This window comes from Oncorhynchus keta, chromosome 35 (assembly GCF_023373465.1).
Source record: "Oncorhynchus keta strain PuntledgeMale-10-30-2019 chromosome 35, Oket_V2, whole genome shotgun sequence".
In the NCBI taxonomy this organism is placed as follows: Eukaryota; Metazoa; Chordata; class Actinopteri; order Salmoniformes; family Salmonidae; genus Oncorhynchus; species Oncorhynchus keta.
Genome location: NC_068455.1, coordinates 78,361,145 through 78,378,351, shown reverse-complemented (window position 1 = coordinate 78,378,351; position 17,207 = coordinate 78,361,145). Strand labels below are relative to the sequence as shown.

Below are 17,207 nucleotides of genomic sequence, written 5' to 3'. Positions count from 1 at the left end.
TATTTAACTAGGCAAGTCAGTTAAGAACAAATTATTATTTTCAATGACAGCCTAGGAACAGTGGGTTAACTGCCTGTTCAGGGGCAGAACGACAGAGTTGTACCTTGTCAGCTCGGGGATTTGAACTTGCAACCTTCCGGTTACTAGTCCAACGCTCAAACCACTAGGCTACCCTAGGTCCTGGATGGCAGGAAGCTCGGCCCCGGTGATGTACTGGGCCGTAAGCACTACCCTCTGTAGTGTGATTGGAGGCTGAGCAGTTGCCATACCAGGCGGTGATGCATCCAGTCAGGATGCTCTCGATGTTGCAGCAGTATAACTTTGAGGATCTGGGCACCCATGACACATCTTTTGAGTCTCCTGAGGGGGAAAAGGCTTTGTCTTGCCATCTTCACGACTGTCTTGGAGTGCTTGGACCCTGATAGTTTGTTGGTGATGTGGACGCCAAAGAACCTTAAACTCTCAACCCGCTCCACTTCAGTCCAGTCGGGGTTAATGGGGGCCTGTTCGGCCCTCCTTTTCCTGTAGTCCACGATCAGCTCCTTCGTCTTGATCGTGTTGAGGGAGAGGTTGTTGTCCTGGTACCACACTGCCAGTTCTCTGACCTCCTCCCTATAGGCTGTCTCATTGTTGTCTGTAATCAGGCCTACCACTGTTGTGTCATCAGCAAACTTAATAGTGGTGTTGGAATCGTGTTTGAACAGGGAATACAGGAGGGGACTAAGTACTCACCCCTGATGGGCCCCAGTGTTAAAGATCAGCGTGGCAGATGTGCCTACCCTTACCACCTGGGGGCTGCCTGTCAGGGAGTCAGGATCCAGTTGCAGAGGGAGGTGATTAGTCCCAGGATCCTTAGCTTAGTGATGAGCTTTGAGGGCACTATGGTGTTGAACACTGAGCTGTAGTCAACGAATAGCATTCTCACACCGGTGTTCCTTTTGTCCAGGTGGGAAAGGGAGGTGTGGATTGCGATTGAGATTGCATCATCTGTGAATCTGTTGGGGCGGTATGCAAATTGGAGTGGGTCTAGGGTTTCTGGGATATTGGTGTTGATGTGAGCTATGACCAGCCTTTCAACACACTTCATGGCTACAGACGTGAGAGCTACAGGTCTGTAGTCATTTAGGCAGGTTACCTTTGCTTTCTTGGGTACAGGGACTATGGTGGTCTGCTTGAAACATGTTGGTATTACAGGCTGGTCTAGAAGGAAAATAAACGCACACCTATTTAGGCGAGGTGCTGGCTAGCGGAGTAGAAAGCTTGAAAATAAAAGAGGGCCGCACACTCTAGGAGCTCAGAAAATTGAATTGCCAAGCTGTCTTCATCAGGGTATAATCACAAACACTGCGGGATGACTCGTTTATATAGTGTCAAAAGACACAGGTGTCTGTAATAATGGCCAAGAGTGTCCTAATATCATTGGTTAATTATCGAATATTAAAATGTCATACAAAGAACAGCATATAAACAACAAATGGATAACATACGATCATAGATTAATTTGACTACACAAGCTTACAAACAATTACAATGGCAAAGTCACAAGAATGGCTTCAGATCAAAGTCTACGTTGAGACTGAAGGGAGCAAGGGTCTTACATTTACATTTAAGTCATTTAGCAGACGCTCTTATCCAGAGCGACTTACAAAATTGGTGCATTCACCTTATGACATCCAGTGGAACAGTCACTTTACGAAAGATCCAGGCAGCCTCTCGTTTAGAGGGTTGAACGTTCCAGTCAAGACACCAGTCAAGACACCAGTCAAGACACCTGTCAAGACACCTGTCAAGACACCTGTCAAGACACCAGTCAAGACACCAGTAAAGACACCAGTAAAGACACCAGTCAAGACACCAGTCAAGACACCAGTCAAGACACCAGTCAAGACACCAGTCAAGACACCAGTAAAGACACCAGTCAAGACACCAGTCAAGACACCAGTCAAGACACCAGTCAAGACACCAGTCAAGACACCAGTCAAGACACCAGTCAAGACACCAGTCAAGACACCAGTCAAGACACCAGTCAAGACACCAGTCAAGACACCAGTCAAGACACCAGTCAAGACACCAGTCAAGACACCAGTCAAGACACCAGTCAAGACACCAGTCAAGACACCAGTAAAGACACCAGTCAAGACACCAGTCAAGACACCTGTCAAGACACCAGTAAAGACACCAGTCAAGACACCTGTAAAGACACCAGTAAAGACACCAGTAAAGACACCAGTCAAGACACCAGTCAAGACACCTGTAAAGACACCAGTCAAGACACCAGTCAAGACACCAGTCAAGACACCAGTCAAGACACCAGTCAAGACACCAGTCACAGCCACCAGTCAAGACACCAGTCAAGACACCAGTAAAGACACCAGTCAAGACACCTGTCAAGACACCTGTCAAGACACCAGTCAAGACACCTGCCAGTAGGTCCGCGCTCCGAGTACAAATTTAAATATCAAATAAATTCTTGACACCAGACAAAACATATTTCATACAGCCTTATTTTGAGTACCTGGTTCTACCCCAAAGCTCCTGGTTTTACAAGCCACATCAGGTCAGCAACTCACATTATGCAGGCGGGTAAAAGTGATGTATAATTCCAATTAGAATATTTCCAGTTAACGGATTGGATAAGTTTAGAAATTAGCCAATCAAGAACATTTCTGTGTATTTGGTCAAACTCATTTCGACCAAACAGGAAATACTTTTCTGTTCCAACCCAACACTAACACACTTGATTCGACCAATCACCAATCCAGGTCAGATCGGGTAACTGTCCCTCTGAGGCTAAGAGAAGACACAGTCAAGACACACCACACACACACACACACACACACACACACACACACACACACACACACACACACACACACACACACAGTACACACACACACACACACACACACACACACACACACACACACACACACACACACACACACACACACACACACACACACACACACAGTATTGTGTGCAGGGTGCAGACACAGCCTATAGAAAAACACATCTGTGATGCTGACTGCTGATAAGGTGTTCTAGATCTCTCTAGTCTCTTGTCTGACCAGGAAGAGAGTTAAAAATATAACTCCAGGAGAGGAAGTTATTGTATGATGGTAGCATGGGAGCAGGAGAGGAGGGAGGAGGAGAGGAGGGAGGAGGAGAGGAAGTTATTGTATGGTGGTAGCATGGGAGCAGGAGAGAGGAGGGAGAGGAGGAGAGGATAGTTAGAAATTGTCATGGTGGTAGCATGGGAGCAGGAGAGGAGGGAGGAGGAGAGGAGGGCAGGAGGAGAGGAAGTTATTGTATGGTGGTAGCATGGGAGCAGGAGAGGAGGTTAGGAGGAGAGGAAGTTATTGTATGGTGGTAGCATGGGAGCAGGAGAGGAGGGAGGAGGAGGAGGAGGGAGGAGGAGAGGAAGTTATTGTATGGTGGTAGCATGGGAGCAGGAGAGGAGGGAGGAGGAGAGGAGGGAGGAGGAGAGGAAGTTATTGTATGGTGGTAGCATGGGAGCAGGAGAGGAGGGAGGAGGAGAGGAGGGAGGGGGAAGATATTATTGCACCCATAGCATGGGTGAGGAGGTTAGTATAGGAAGCATAGTGTGGGTGAGGAGGTTAGTATAGGAAGCATAGTGTGGGTGAGGAGGGTACTTTAGGTTACATAGTGTGGGTGAGGAGGGCACTTTAGGTTATATAGTGTGGGTGAGGAGGGAACTTTAGGTTATATAGTGTGGGGGAGGAGGTTAGTATAGGAAGCATAGTGTGGGTGAGGAGGGTACTTTAGGTTACATAGTGTGGGTGAGGAGGGCACTTTAGGTTATATAGTGTGGGGGAGGAGGTTAGTATAGGAAGCATAGTGTGGGTGAGGAGGTTAGTATAGGTTATATAGTGTGGGTGAGGAGGGCACTTTAGGTTATATAGTGTGGGTGAGGAGGGTACTTTAGGTTATATAGTGTGGGTGAGGAGGTTAGTATAGGTGGCATAGTGTGGGTGAGGAGGTTAGTATAGGTTATATAGTGTGGGTGAGGAGGGTACTTTAGGTTATATAGTGTGGGTGAGGAGGTTAGTATAGGAAGCATAGTGTGGGTGAGGAGGTTAGTATAGGAAGCATAGTGTGGGTGAGGAGGGTACTTTAGGTTACATAGTGTGGGTGAGGAGGGCACTTTAGGTTATATAGTGTGGGTGAGGAGGTTAGTATAGGTAGCATAGTGTGGGTGAGGAGGTTAGTATAGGAAGCATAGTGTGGGTGAGGAGGGTACTTTAGGTTACATAGTGTGGGTGAGGAGGGTACTTTAGGTTATATAGTGTGGGTGAGGAGGTTAGTATAGGTTATATAGTGTGGGTGAGGAGGGTACTTTAGGTTATATAGTGTGGGTGAGGAGGGTACTTTAGGTTATATAGTGTGGGTGAGGAGGTTAGTATAGGTAGCATAGTGTGGGTGAGGAGGTTAGTATAGGTTATATAGTGTGGGTGAGGAGGTTAGGTTATAGGTTATATAGGTGTGGGTGAGGAGGTTACTTTAGGTTATATAGTGTGGGTGAGGAGGGTACTTTAGGTTACATAGTGTGGGTGAGGAGGTTAGTATAGGTGGCATAGTGTGGGTGAGGAGGGCACTAGGTGGTTATATAGTGTGGGTGAGGAGGTTAGTATAGGAAGCATAGTGTGGGTGAGGAGGTTAGTATAGGTTACATAGTGTGGGTGAGGAGGGTACTTTAGGTTATATAGTGTGGGTGAGGAGGTTAGTGTGGGTGAGGAGGTTACATAGTGTGGGTGAGGAGGGTACTTTAGGTTATATAGTGGGGTGAGGAGGTTAGTATAGGAAGCATATAGGAAGGTTACATAGTGTGGGTGAGGAGGGCACTTTAGGTTATATAGTGTGGGGGAGGAGGTTAGTATAGGTGGCATAGTGTGGGTGAGGAGGTTAGTATAGGTTAGCATAGTGTGGGTGAGGAGGGTTACATTAGGTTATATAGTGTGGGTGAGGAGGGTACTTTAGGTTATATAGTGTGGGTGAGGAGGGTTAGTATAGGAAGCATAGTGTGGGTGAGGAGGTTAGTATAGGTTACATAGTGTGGAGGGTACTTTAGGTTATATAGTGTGGGTGAGGAGGGTACTTTAGGTTATATAGTGTGGGTGAGGAGGTTAGTATAGGAAGCATAGTGTGGGTGAGGAGGTTAGTATAGGAAGCATAGTGTGGGTGAGGAGGTTAGTATAGGAAGCATAGTGTGGGTGAGGAGGGTACTTTAGGTTATATAGTGTGGGTGAGGAGGTTAGTATAGGAAGCATAGTGTGGGTGAGGAGGGTACTTTAGGTTACATAGTGTGGGTGAGGAGGGTACTTTAGGTTACATAGTGTGGGTGAGGAGGGTACTTTAGGTTATATAGTGTGGGTGAGGAGGGTACTTTAGGTTATATAGTGTGGGTGAGGAGGTTAGGTATATAGTGTGGGTGAAGGAGGGTATAGTGTGGGGGGTGAGGAGGTTAGTATAGGAAGCATAGTGTGGGGAGGAGGTTAGTATAGGAAGTGTGGGTGAGGAGGTTACATAGTGTGGGGAGGAGGGTACTTTAGGTTACATAGTGTGGGTGAGGAGGGTACTTTAGGTTATATAGTGTGGGTGAGGAGGGTACTTTAGGTTATATAGTGTGGGTGAGGAGGGTACTTTAGGTTATATAGTGTGGGTGAGGAGGGTACTTTAGGTTACATAGTGTGGGTGAGGAGGGTACTTTAGGTTATATAGTGTGGGTGAGGAGGTTAGTATAGGAAGCATAGTGTGGGTGAGGAGGTTAGTATAGGTTACATAGTGTGGGTGAGGAGGGTACTTTAGGTTATATAGTGTGGGTGAGGAGGGTACTTTAGGTTATATAGTGTGGGTGAGGAGGTTAGTATAGGAAGCATAGTGTGGGTGAGGAGGTTAGGTATAGGAAGAGGGTATAGTGTGGGTGAGGAGGGCACTTTAGGTTATATAGTGTGGGGAGGAGGTTAGTATAGGAAGCATAGTGTGGGTGAGGAGGTTAGTATAGGAAGCATAGTGTGGGTGAGGAGGGTACTTTAGGTTACATAGTGTGGGTGAGGAGGGTAGTTTAGGAGGTTATATAGTGTGGGTGAGGAGGGTACTTTAGGTTATATAGTGTGGGTGAGGAGGTTAGTATAGGAAGCATAGTGTGGGGAGGAGGTTAGTATAGGAAGCATAGTGTGGGGGAGGAGGGTAGTATAGGAAGCATAGTGTGGGTGAGGAGGGTACTTTAGGTTATATAGTGTGGGTGAGGAGGGTACTTTGGGATTTAGGTTATATAGTGTGGGTGAGGAGGGTACTTTAGGTTATATAGTGTGGGTGAGGAGGGTACTTTAGGTTATATAGTGTGGGTGAGGAGGGTACTTTAGGTTACATAGTGTGGGTGAGGAGGTTACTTTAGGTGACATAGTGTGGGTGAGGAGGGTACTTTAGGTTACATAGTGTGGGTGAGGAGGGTACTTTAGGTTATATAGTGTGGGTGAGGAGGGTACTTTAGGTTACATAGTGTGGGTGAGGAGGGTACTTTAGGTTACATAGTGTGGGTGAGGAGGGTACTTTAGGTTATATAGTGTGGGTGAGGAGGGTACTTTAGGTTATATAGTGTGGGTGAGGAGGGTACTTTAGGTTACATAGTGTGGGTGAGGAGGGTACTTTAGGTTATATAGTGTGGGTGAGGAGGGTACTTTAGGTTATATAGTGTGGGTGAGGAGGGTAGGAGGTTTAGGTTACATAGTGTGGGTGAGGAGGGTACTTTAGGTTACATAGTGTGGGTGAGGAGGGTACTTTAGGTTACATAGTGTGGGTGAGGAGGCTACTTTAGGTGGCATAGTGTGGGTGGAGGAGGAGGGTACTTTTTAGGTTACATAGTGTGGGTGAGGAGGGTACTTTAGGTGGCATAGTGTGGGTGAGGAGGGTACTTTAGGTTATATAGTGTGGGTGAGGAGGGTACTTTAGGTTACATAGTGTGGGGGAGGAGGGTACTTTAGGGTGATATAGTGTGGGTGAGGAGGGTACTTTAGGTTACATAGTGTGGGTGAGGAGGGTACTTTAGGTTATATAGTGTGGGTGAGGAGGTTAGTATAGGAAGCATAGTGTGGGTGAGGAGGGTACTTTAGGTTACATAGTGTGGGTGAGGAGGGTACTTTAGGTTATATAGTGTGGGTGAGGAGGGTACTTTAGGTTATATAGTGTGGGTGAGGAGGGTACTTTAGGTTACATAGTGTGGGTGAGGAGGGTACTTTAGGTTATATAGTGTGGGTGAGGAGGGTACTTTAGGTTACATAGTGTGGGTGAGGAGGGTACTTTAGGTTACATAGTGTGGGTGAGGAGGGTACTTTAGGTTACATAGTGTGGGTGAGGAGGGTACTTTAGGTGGCATAGTGTGGGTGAGGAGGGTACTTTAGGTTACATAGTGTGGGTGAGGAGGTACTTTAGGTGGCATAGTGTGGGTGAGGAGGTTAGTATAGGTGCATAGTGTGGGTGAGGTTATATAGTGTGGGTGAGGAGGGTACTTTAGGTTATATAGTGTGGGTGAGGAGGGTACTTTAGGTTATATAGTGTGGGTGAGGAGGTTTAGTATAGGAAGCATAGTGTGGGTGAGGAGGTTAGTATAGGAAGCATAGTGTGGGTGAGGAGGGTACTTTAGGTTACATAGTGTGGGTGAGGAGGGCACTTTAGGTTATATAGTGTGGGTGAGGAGGTTAGTATAGGTGGCATAGTGTGGGTGAGGAGGTTAGTATAGGAAGCATAGTGTGGGTGAGGAGGGCACTTTAGGTTACATAGTGTGGGTGAGGAGGGCACTTTAGGTTATATAGTGTGGGGAGGAGGTTAGTATAGGAAGCATAGTGTGGGTGAGGAGGTTAGTATAGGTTATATAGTGTGGGTGAGGAGGGTACTTTAGGTTATATAGTGTGGGTGAGGAGGGTACTTTAGGTTACATAGTGTGGGTGAGGTTACTTTAGGTGGCATAGTGTGGGTGAGGAGGTTAGTATAGGTGGCATAGTGTGGGTGAGGAGGTTAGTATAGGTTATACAGTGTGGGTGAGGAGGGTACTTTAGGTTATATAGTGTGGGTGAGGAGGGTACTTTTAGGTTACATAGTGTGGGTGAGGAGGTTAGTATAGGTGGCATAGTGTGGGTGAGGAGGTTAGTATAGGTGGCATAGTGTGGGTGAGGAGTTTAGTATAGGAAGCATAGTGTGGGTGAGGAGGTTAGTATAGGTTACATAGTGTGGGTGAGGAGGGTACTTTAGGTTATATAGTGTGGGTGGGAGGTTAGTATAGGAAGCATAGTGTGGGTGAGGAGGGTACTTTAGGTTATATAGTGGGGGTGAGGAGGTTAGTATAGGAAGCATAGTGTGGGTGAGGAGGGCACTTTAGGTTATATAGTGTGGGGAGGAGGTTAGTATAGGTGGCATAGTGTGGGTGAGGAGGTTAGTATAGGTTACATAGTGTGGGTGAGGAGGTTAGTATAGGTTACATAGTGTGGGTGAGGAGGGTACTTTAGGTTATATAGTGTGGGTGAGGAGGTTAGTATAGGTAGCATAGTGTGGGTGAGGAGGTTAGTATAGGTTATATAGTGTGGGTGAGGAGGGTACTTTAGGTTATATAGTGTGGGTGAGGAGGGTACTTTAGGTTATATAGTGTGGGTGAGGAGGTTAGTATAGGAAGCATAGTGTGGGTGAGGAGGTTAGTATAGGTTACATAGTGTGGGTGAGGAGGGCACTTTAGGTTATATAGTGTGGGGGAGGAGGTTAGTATAGGAAGCATAGTGTGGGTGAGGAGGTTAGTATAGGAAGCATAGTGTGGGTGAGGAGGGTACTTTAGGTTACATAGTGTGGGTGAGGAGGGTACTTTAGGTTATATAGTGTGGGTGAGGAGGGTACTTTAGGTTATATAGTGTGGGTGAGGAGGTTAGTATAGGAAGCATAGTGTGGGTGAGGAGGTTAGTATAGGAAGCATAGTGTGGGTGAGGAGGTTAGTATAGGTTATATAGTGTGGGTGAGGAGGGTACTTTAGGTTATATAGTGTGGGTGAGGAGGGTACTTTAGGTTATATAGTGTGGGTGAGGAGGGTACTTTAGGTTATATAGTGTGGGTGAGGAGGGTACTTTAGGTTATATAGTGTGGGTGAGGAGGGTACTTTAGGTTACATAGTGTGGGGGAGGAGGGTACTTTAGGTTATATAGTGTGGGTGAGGAGGGTACTTTAGGTTATATAGTGTGGGTGAGGAGGGTACTTTAGGTTACATAGTGTGGGTGAGGAGGGTACTTTAGGTGGCATAGTGTGGGTGAGGAGGGTACTTTAGGTTACATAGTGTGGGTGAGGAGGGTACTTTAGGTTATAGTGTGGGTGAGGAGGGTACTTTAGGTTATATAGTGTGGGTGAGGAGGGTACTTTAGGTTATATAGTGTGGGTGAGGAGGGTACTTTAGGTTACATAGTGTGGGTGAGGAGGGTACTTTAGGTTACATAGTGTGGGTGAGGAGGTTAGTATAGGTGGCATAGTGTGGGTGAGGAGGTTAGTATAGGAAGCATAGTGTGGGTGAGGAGGTTAGTATAGGTTATATAGTGTGGGTGAGGAGGGTACTTTAGGTTATATAGTGTGGGTGAGGAGGGTACTTTAGGTTACATAGTGTGGGTGAGGAGGTTAGTATAGGTGCATAGTGTGGGTGAGGAGGGTACTTTAGGTTATATAGTGTGGGTGAGGAGGTTAGTATAGGTAGCATAGTGTGGGTGAGGAGGTTAGTATAGGTTATATAGTGTGGGTGAGGAGGGTACTTTAGGTTATATAGTGTGGGTGAGGAGGTTAGTATAGGAAGCATAGTGTGGGTGAGGAGGGTACTTTAGGTTATATAGTGTGGGTGAGGAGGGTAGTATAGGTTACATAGTGTGGGTGAGGAGGGTACTTTAGGTTATATAGTGTGGGTGAGGAGGTTAGTATAGGTAGCATAGTGTGGGTGAGGAGGTTAGTATAGGTAGCATAGTGTGGGTGAGGAGGGTACTTTAGGTTATATAGTGTGGGTGAGGAGGGTACTTTAGGTTATATAGTGTGGGTGAGGAGGTTAGTATAGGAAGCATAGTGTGGGTGAGGAGGTTAGTATAGGTAGCATAGTGTGGGTGAGGAGGGTACTTTAGGTTATATAGTGTGGGTGAGGAGGTTAGTATAGGAAGCATAGTGTGGGTGAGGAGGTTAGTATAGGAAGCATAGTGTGGGTGAGGAGGGTAGTATAGGTTGCATAGTGTGGGTGAGGAGGGTAGTTTAGGTTATATAGTGTGGGTGAGGAGGGTACTTTAGGTTATATAGTGTGGGTGAGGAGGTTAGTATAGGAAGCATAGTGTGGGGGAGGAGGTTAGTATAGGTAGCATAGTGTGGGTGAGGAGGTTAGTATAGGTTATATAGTGTGGGTGAGGAGGGCACTTTAGGTTATATAGTGTGGGTGAGGAGGTTAGTATAGGTTGCATAGTGTGGGGGAGGAGGGTACTTTAGGTTATATAGTGTGGGTGAGGAGGGTACTTTAGGTTATATAGTGTGGGTGAGGAGGGTACTTTAGGTTACATAGTGTGGGTGAGGAGGGTACTTTAGGTGACATAGTGTGGGTGAGGAGGGTACTTTAGGTTACATAGTGTGGGTGAGGAGGGTACTTTAGGTTACATAGTGTGGGTGAGGAGGGTACTTTAGGTGGCATAGTGTGGGTGAGGAGGGTACTTTAGGTTATATAGTGTGGGTGAGGAGGGTACTTTAGGTTATATAGTGTGGGTGAGGAGGGTACTTTAGGTTACATAGTGTGGGTGAGGAAGTTAGTGTCTGGTCTGTTTCAAAGCATCTATAGAAGATCAGTAGAGCACTCAGGGTTTAGACAGAGACCACAAAACAGTGTTCTCATCCTTGACACCTCTCTCTCTCTCTCTAGTGTTCTCACAGCATAGACAACCATGAACCCCCCCCCCCTCCCTCCGTCTCCACACACCCCAACGGTCTCCTAAAGAACACCCCAGTCAAAACACGAGGGTCTCAGCTGACAGGGGAGGGGCACGCAGCAGTGCAGAGAGTTTCTATCGCTGCGGACATGGATGACCCCCCAAACACACACAAAGCTCCTGTATATTCACACGCTGGTCTGTGCCACCCCAGTCGTTAATCAAAACTGCTAGGGAGGGGGGCGTCCCCCTACTCAACACTCACGGTAGAGGAAACTCGATTCTTGAGACGTCATAAGGTTACTGCACTTATGAGCTAGAGACCAGAGGGCGAGACACAGAAAGAGGGAGCTTTAATGCTTATTTATTTTCCCTTGTGTACTTTAACCATTTGTACATCGTTACAACACTGTATATAAAAATAATATGACATTTGTAATGTCTTTATTCTTTGGGAACTTTTGTGAGTGTAATGTTTACTGTTCATTTTTATTGTTTATTTCACTTTTGTATATTATCTACTTCACTTGCTTTGTCAATGTTAACACATGTTGGATTGAGAGAGACAGAGAGAGAGAGAGACAGAGAAAGAAAGAGAGACACAGACAGAGAGACAGACAGAGGGACAGACACACAGAGACAGAGAAAGACAGACAGGAGAGACACAGACAGAGGACAGGGACACACAGAGACAGAGAAAGACAGACAGGAGAGACACAGACAGAGAGACAGACAGAGGGACAGACACACAGAGACAGAGAAAGACAGACAGGAGAGACACAGACAGAGAGACAGACACACAGAGACAGAGAAAGACAGACAGGAGAGACACAGACAGAGACAGACAGACAGAAGAAAAAGTGTGTGGGAGGTAGAGGAACACAGTGAGGCTGTCTGTCTGAGTACCTGTCTGTCTGGGTACCTGTCTGTCTGGATAGGTCTATGGCTGGCTGTATGGGTGTATAGCTGGCTGTATGGATGGGTGTCTGGCTGTATGGATGGGTGTCTGGCTGTATGGATGGGTGTCTGGCTGTATGGATGGGTGTCTGTATGGCTGGCTGTATGGATGGGTGTCTGGCTGTGTCTGGCTGTTTGGATGGGTGTCTGTATGGCTGTCTGGCTGGCTGGCTGTATGGATGGGTGTCTGTATGGCTGTGTCTGGCTGGCTGTCTGGATGGGTGTCTGTATGGCTGGCTGGCTGGCTGGATGGCTGGATGGGTGTCTGTATGGATGGATGGCTGGCTGGCTGTATGGATGGGTGTCTGTATGGGTGTATGGATGGCTGGATGGGTGTCTGTATGGATGGCTGGCTGTATGGCTATCTGGCTGATTGTATGGATGGCTGTATGGGTGTATGGATCTGGCTGGCTGTATGGGTGTATGGATGGCTGGCTGGGTGTATGGGTGTCTGTATGGCTATCTGGATGACTGTATGGGTGTATGGATGGCTGTATGGGTGTCTGGATGGCTATCTGGCTGACTGTATGGCTGTATGGCTGGCTGTATGGCTGGCTGTATGGCTGGCTGTATGGGTGTATGGATGGGTGTCTGAAATCAAACAAATGAATCAATTTTAGAATAAGGCTGTAAGGTAACAAAATGCAGAAAAAGTGAATGCATCTGAACACCTGCCAACTGCCCTGTATTAGTTCAGCAAGAACTCAAATAAATTAAACAGAAAACGGCTTCAGTAGTCCGTTTTATTTAAGTATTGGTTTGTAATTGTAATATATCTTTTATTAGTAACATAGGATCATCATCATTAGTGGCTTTTAATAACACAAGGCTGTAACGATTAGAGACACTAATCAATACAGTTTAACATACAAAACGTGTCTGGGTACCTATACCAACGACTTATATAAACCCTGGATTGCCGATTGCTATGAAACCACCGGTCGGCCATATTGGAAATCCCCAGTCGGAGCAATCCTCCATAGGAATGAATAGAATTCTACAGAATTTCAATTCGATGTTTCTTGGAAGGAAATGACTGTATGTATATAAGTATGTTTCTGTTGTTGTAGTGTGTAGAGTAACATAAAGTTATACTTTAAAGGAAAATGTTTTGATATACACAGAGTAAACAAACCAAACACCTGCTCTTTCCATGACAGACTGAATCCAGGTTGAAAACTATGATCCCTTATTGATGTCACTTGTTTAAATCCACTTCAATCAGTGTAGATGAAGAGGAGAAGAGGATTTTTATGCCTTGAGGCATTGTGAGTCCCTGACACAACGAACTGAGGCTGTTCTGAGGACGGACGGCTGCAACTCCATATCAGGAAGGTGGAAACAACAGGGACTCTACAAGGTGTGGAAACAACAGGGACTCTACAAGGTGTGGAAACAACAGGGACTCTACAAGGTGTGGAAACAACAGGGACTCTACAAGGTGTGGAAACAACAGGGACTCTACAAGGTGTGGAAACAACAGGGACTCTACAAGGTGTGGAAACAACAGGGACTCTACAAGGTGTGGAAACAACAGGGACTCTACAAGGTGTGGAAACAACAGGGACTCTACAAGGTGTGGAAACAACAGGGACTTTACAAGGTGTGGAAACAACAGGGACTCTACAAGGTGTGGAAACAACAGGGACTCTACAAGGTGTGGAAACAACAGGGACTCTACAAGGTGTGGAAACAACAGGGACTCTACAAGGTGTGGAAACAACAGGGACTCTACAAGGTGTGGAAACAACAGGGACTCTACAAGGTGTGGAAACAACAGGGACTCTACAAGGTGTGGAAACAACAGGGACTCTACAAGGTGTGGAAACAACAGGGACTCTACAAGGTATGGAAACAACAGGGACTCTACAAGGTGTGGAAACAACTCTAGGGACTTTACAAGGTGTGGAAACAACAGGGAATCTACAAGGTGTGGAAACAACAGGGACTCTACAAGGTGTGGAAACAACAGGGACTCTACAAGGTGTGGAAACAACAGGGACTCTACAAGGTGTGGAAACAACAGGGACTCTACAAGGTGTGGAAACAACAGGGACTCTACAAGGTGTGGAAACAACAGGGACTCTACAAGGTGTGGAAACAACAGGGACTCTACAAGGTGTGGAAACAACAGGGACTCTACAAGGTGTGGAAACAACAGGGACTCTACAAGGTGTGGAAACAACAGGGACTCTACAAGGTGTGGAAACAACAGGGACTCTACAAGGTGTGGAAACAACAGGGACTCTACAAGGTGTGGAAACAACAGGGACTCTACAAGGTGTGGAAACAACAGGGACTCTACAAGGTGTGGAAACAACAGGGACTCTACAAGGTGTGGAAACAACAGGGACTCTACAAGGTGTGGAAACAACAGGGACTCTACAAGGTGTGGAAACAACAGGGACTCTACATCCTAATGTTTAATTTATCAGTGTATTTTTTCATATTTTTTAAAATGTTTATGTTAATCCGTAATAGAATAAACTAGTGTAGACATTAATACATGCATATATATAGCTTCCAAAATACTTTTTACAGCGGTGAGGGAGCGCCAAGAGATAGACACAGCGGCTTCAACACAGCGGCCCCCCTCCCTGTCATATAAGTCATTGGTACATACACCTCTGGTTTGGACAACCCAATAACTGAACCTGACACACACACACACACACACACATAGGCAAACTCCCACAACCCACAGGTATAAAAACAAGGCACAACACCCTCCACCTGCAAAAAAACCCACACATTTAATTTCCTTTTAAATCTACGTCCCTTTATGTTAGGCACGGTGGCATGCACGCACACACACGCACACACACGCACACACACAGAGATGCACAAACATGCTAGGGATGAATGACCACTGTGCATTGACTGACTATTCAAATCAAAACTCTATTTCCACACTGAGTGGCATGTGGAAGACGGACTTTCCTTGGTGAGCAGTAAAATATAACAGTGAGTTGAGCGTAAAGGCTAGCGCCGATATGAGGCCAAGGCTAAGACTGTTATCCCGCTCTCTCCCTCCTTCCCTCCCTCCCTCCTCCATCCTTCCCTCCCTCCATCCATCCTTGCCTCCCTCCCCATCTCTCTCTTCCTCCCTCACTCCCTCCCCCTCTCTCTCTTCCTCCCTCACTCCCTCCCCCTCTCTCTCTCTCTCTCCCTCCATCCCTCCTTGCCTCCCTCCCTCCATCCTTGCCTCCCTCCCTCCATCCTTGCCTCCCTCCCTCCATCCTTGCCTCCCTCCCTCCATCCTTGCCTCCCTCCATCCATCCCTCCATCCATCCTTGCCTCCCTCCCTCCATCCTTGCCTCCCTCCCTCCATCCTTGCCTCCCTCCCTCCATCCTTGCCTCCCTCCCTCCATCCATCCTTGCCTCCCTCCCTCCATCCATCCTTGCCTCCCCTCCCTCCATCCATCCTTGCCTCCCTCCCTCCCCCTCCTTCTCCCCCTCTCAATCTTCCTCCTCCCTCCCTCCCTCCCCCTCTCTCTCTCTCTCAATCCTTCCCTCCCCCTCTCTCTCCCTCCCCTCCCCCTCCCTCCCCCTCTCTCTCTCCTCCCCTCCTTCCCTCCCTCCTTCCCTCCCCCTCTCTCTCCTTCCCTCCTTCCCTCCCCCTCTCTCTCCCTCCCCCTCCTTCCCTCCCCCCCCTCTCTCCCTCCTTCCCTCCATCCTGCTTTTAAATAGTTTTTGTTGTTTTTTTAAGGTCAGGGTTCATCCCCGTTCTCCTTGGCTGCAGAAAGAAGTATGTTTGGACGTCTGAAAACAACAGTTATTATCACCTCGCGGTAAGTCGTGTTCCTGTAGCATCAACACACTAACTGACCTAGGTCGTCACACCCATCAAATACGATCATGTGGCTTGAATCTTTTTGACCCCGTACGACCCCAAAACGGTGTTCGTAAACACTTAAGAGACAAGATATAACATTTTTCATGTCAAATAAACCCCTAAAATACTAAACCACTCCAAAATGAAATCCACCCGCAAAAACAATACTGGAAGACATGGTAGAGACACAGGCTAGAGTTTCCTCAACCAATAGGATGGTTGAGTTCAGGTCTGGTGGGCGGAGACTGATGTTCCTTAGCCAACAGGATTGCGAGGTTGAAGCTCGTTGGCCAATAGGATGTAATGGGTTCAGGTCTGGTGGGCGGAGATAAGATTCCTTGGCTAATGAGATTGCTCTATTCAGGTCTAGTGGGCAGATATTGAGGTTGCAGTAATCAATAGGATTGCAAGGTGGAGTTTCCTTGGCTAATAGGATCACTCCATTCAGGTCTGGTGATGTTCGTTGACCAATAGCGTTGCTCCATTCAGGTCTGGTGGGCAGAGATGAGGTTGCGTAGCTGTTTGACCACGGTGTCGATGAGTTTCTGTTTGTCTCTCTCGTTCTTCCTGAACTGAGCAAACATGTTGTTCTTACGACTGGTGTCTTTCATCCTGGAGGGAGAGGAAGGATGAGGGAGGCGAGGAGTGGGAGAGGAAGGATGGAGGGAGGAGAGAGGAAGGATGGAGGGAGAGAAGGATGAGGGAGAGGGAGGAGGAGTGGGAGAGGAAAGATGGAGAGAAGGATGGAGGGAGGGGGAGGATGAGGGAGGAGAGGAGTGGGAGAGGAAGGATGGAGAGAAGGATGGAGGGAGGAGAGAGGAAGGATGGAGGGAGAGAAGGATGAGGGAGAGGAGAGGAGTGAGAAGAAGGATGGAGAGAAGGATGGAGGAGGGAGGAAGAGATGGAGAAAGGATGGAGAAAAGGATGGAGGGGGGAGGATGAGGGAGAGGAAGGATGGAGAAAAGGATGGAGGGAGGGGGAGGATGAGGGAGAGGGAGGAGAGGAGTGGGAAAGGAAGGATGGAGAGAAGGATGGAGGGAGAGAAGGATGGAGGGAGGAGAGATGAAGGATGGAGGGAGGAGAGATGAAGGATGGAGGGAGAGGAAGGATGGAGGGAGGAGAGAGGAAGGATGGAGGGAGGAGAGATGAAGGATGGAGGGAGAGGAAGGATGAGGGAGAGGAAGGATGAGGGAGAGGAAGGATGAGGGAGGCAAGGAGGGGGACAGGAAGGATGGAGGGAGGGAGGTGAGAGAAGTGGGAGGATGGAGGAAGAGGGAGGAGGGAGGAAGATGATCAGCACTCGAGAGGATTCAGACATGATTACTCATCTCACAGCAAGATGCGCAGAGCCAATCAGTACATTCCATAAGACATTTCAATACACACGTGACAGAGTCTGCAAGGAGTGTGTCACATGAGAGGTGTTGTGCAGCTGCTGCGTCACGGTGCAGTGCTCCACTACAGAGCTCCAGGGGGTCAGGGGG

At 47.4% G+C, this 17,207-nt stretch overlaps 1 protein-coding gene and 1 long non-coding RNA gene across 6 annotated transcripts in view; one reads left to right on the top strand and one right to left on the bottom strand.

Annotated features, from left to right (window-relative positions):
• The first annotated feature begins 3,672 nt into the window (after positions 1 to 3,672).
• On the top strand, positions 3,673 to 10,484 carry LOC127916304 (uncharacterized). Of its 5 annotated transcripts, none has more exons than XR_008094301.1 (4): positions 3,673 to 4,010; positions 4,075 to 4,426; positions 8,712 to 8,765; positions 10,363 to 10,484. It is a non-coding gene; the product is annotated as an uncharacterized LOC127916304 (long non-coding RNA). The 5 variants fall into 5 exon arrangements; XR_008094299.1 differs by lacking the exon at positions 8,712 to 8,765 and adding an exon at positions 4,837 to 4,900 and having other exon boundaries at positions 10,373 to 10,484; XR_008094298.1 differs by having other exon boundaries at positions 8,712 to 8,957; positions 10,363 to 10,451.
• Positions 10,485 to 15,546: 5,062 nt separating this feature from the next.
• The window catches only part of LOC118380285 (exocyst complex component 6B-like), a 74,994-nt gene continuing 73,333 nt past the window's right edge, over positions 15,547 to 17,207 (bottom strand). Inside the window, exon 8 of the mRNA XM_052497958.1 lies at positions 15,547 to 16,335. Within this exon, the coding sequence (XP_052353918.1) occupies positions 16,209 to 16,335 (127 nt within the window). The 3' untranslated portion in view covers positions 15,547 to 16,208. The remainder of the gene's footprint in view (positions 16,336 to 17,207) is intronic.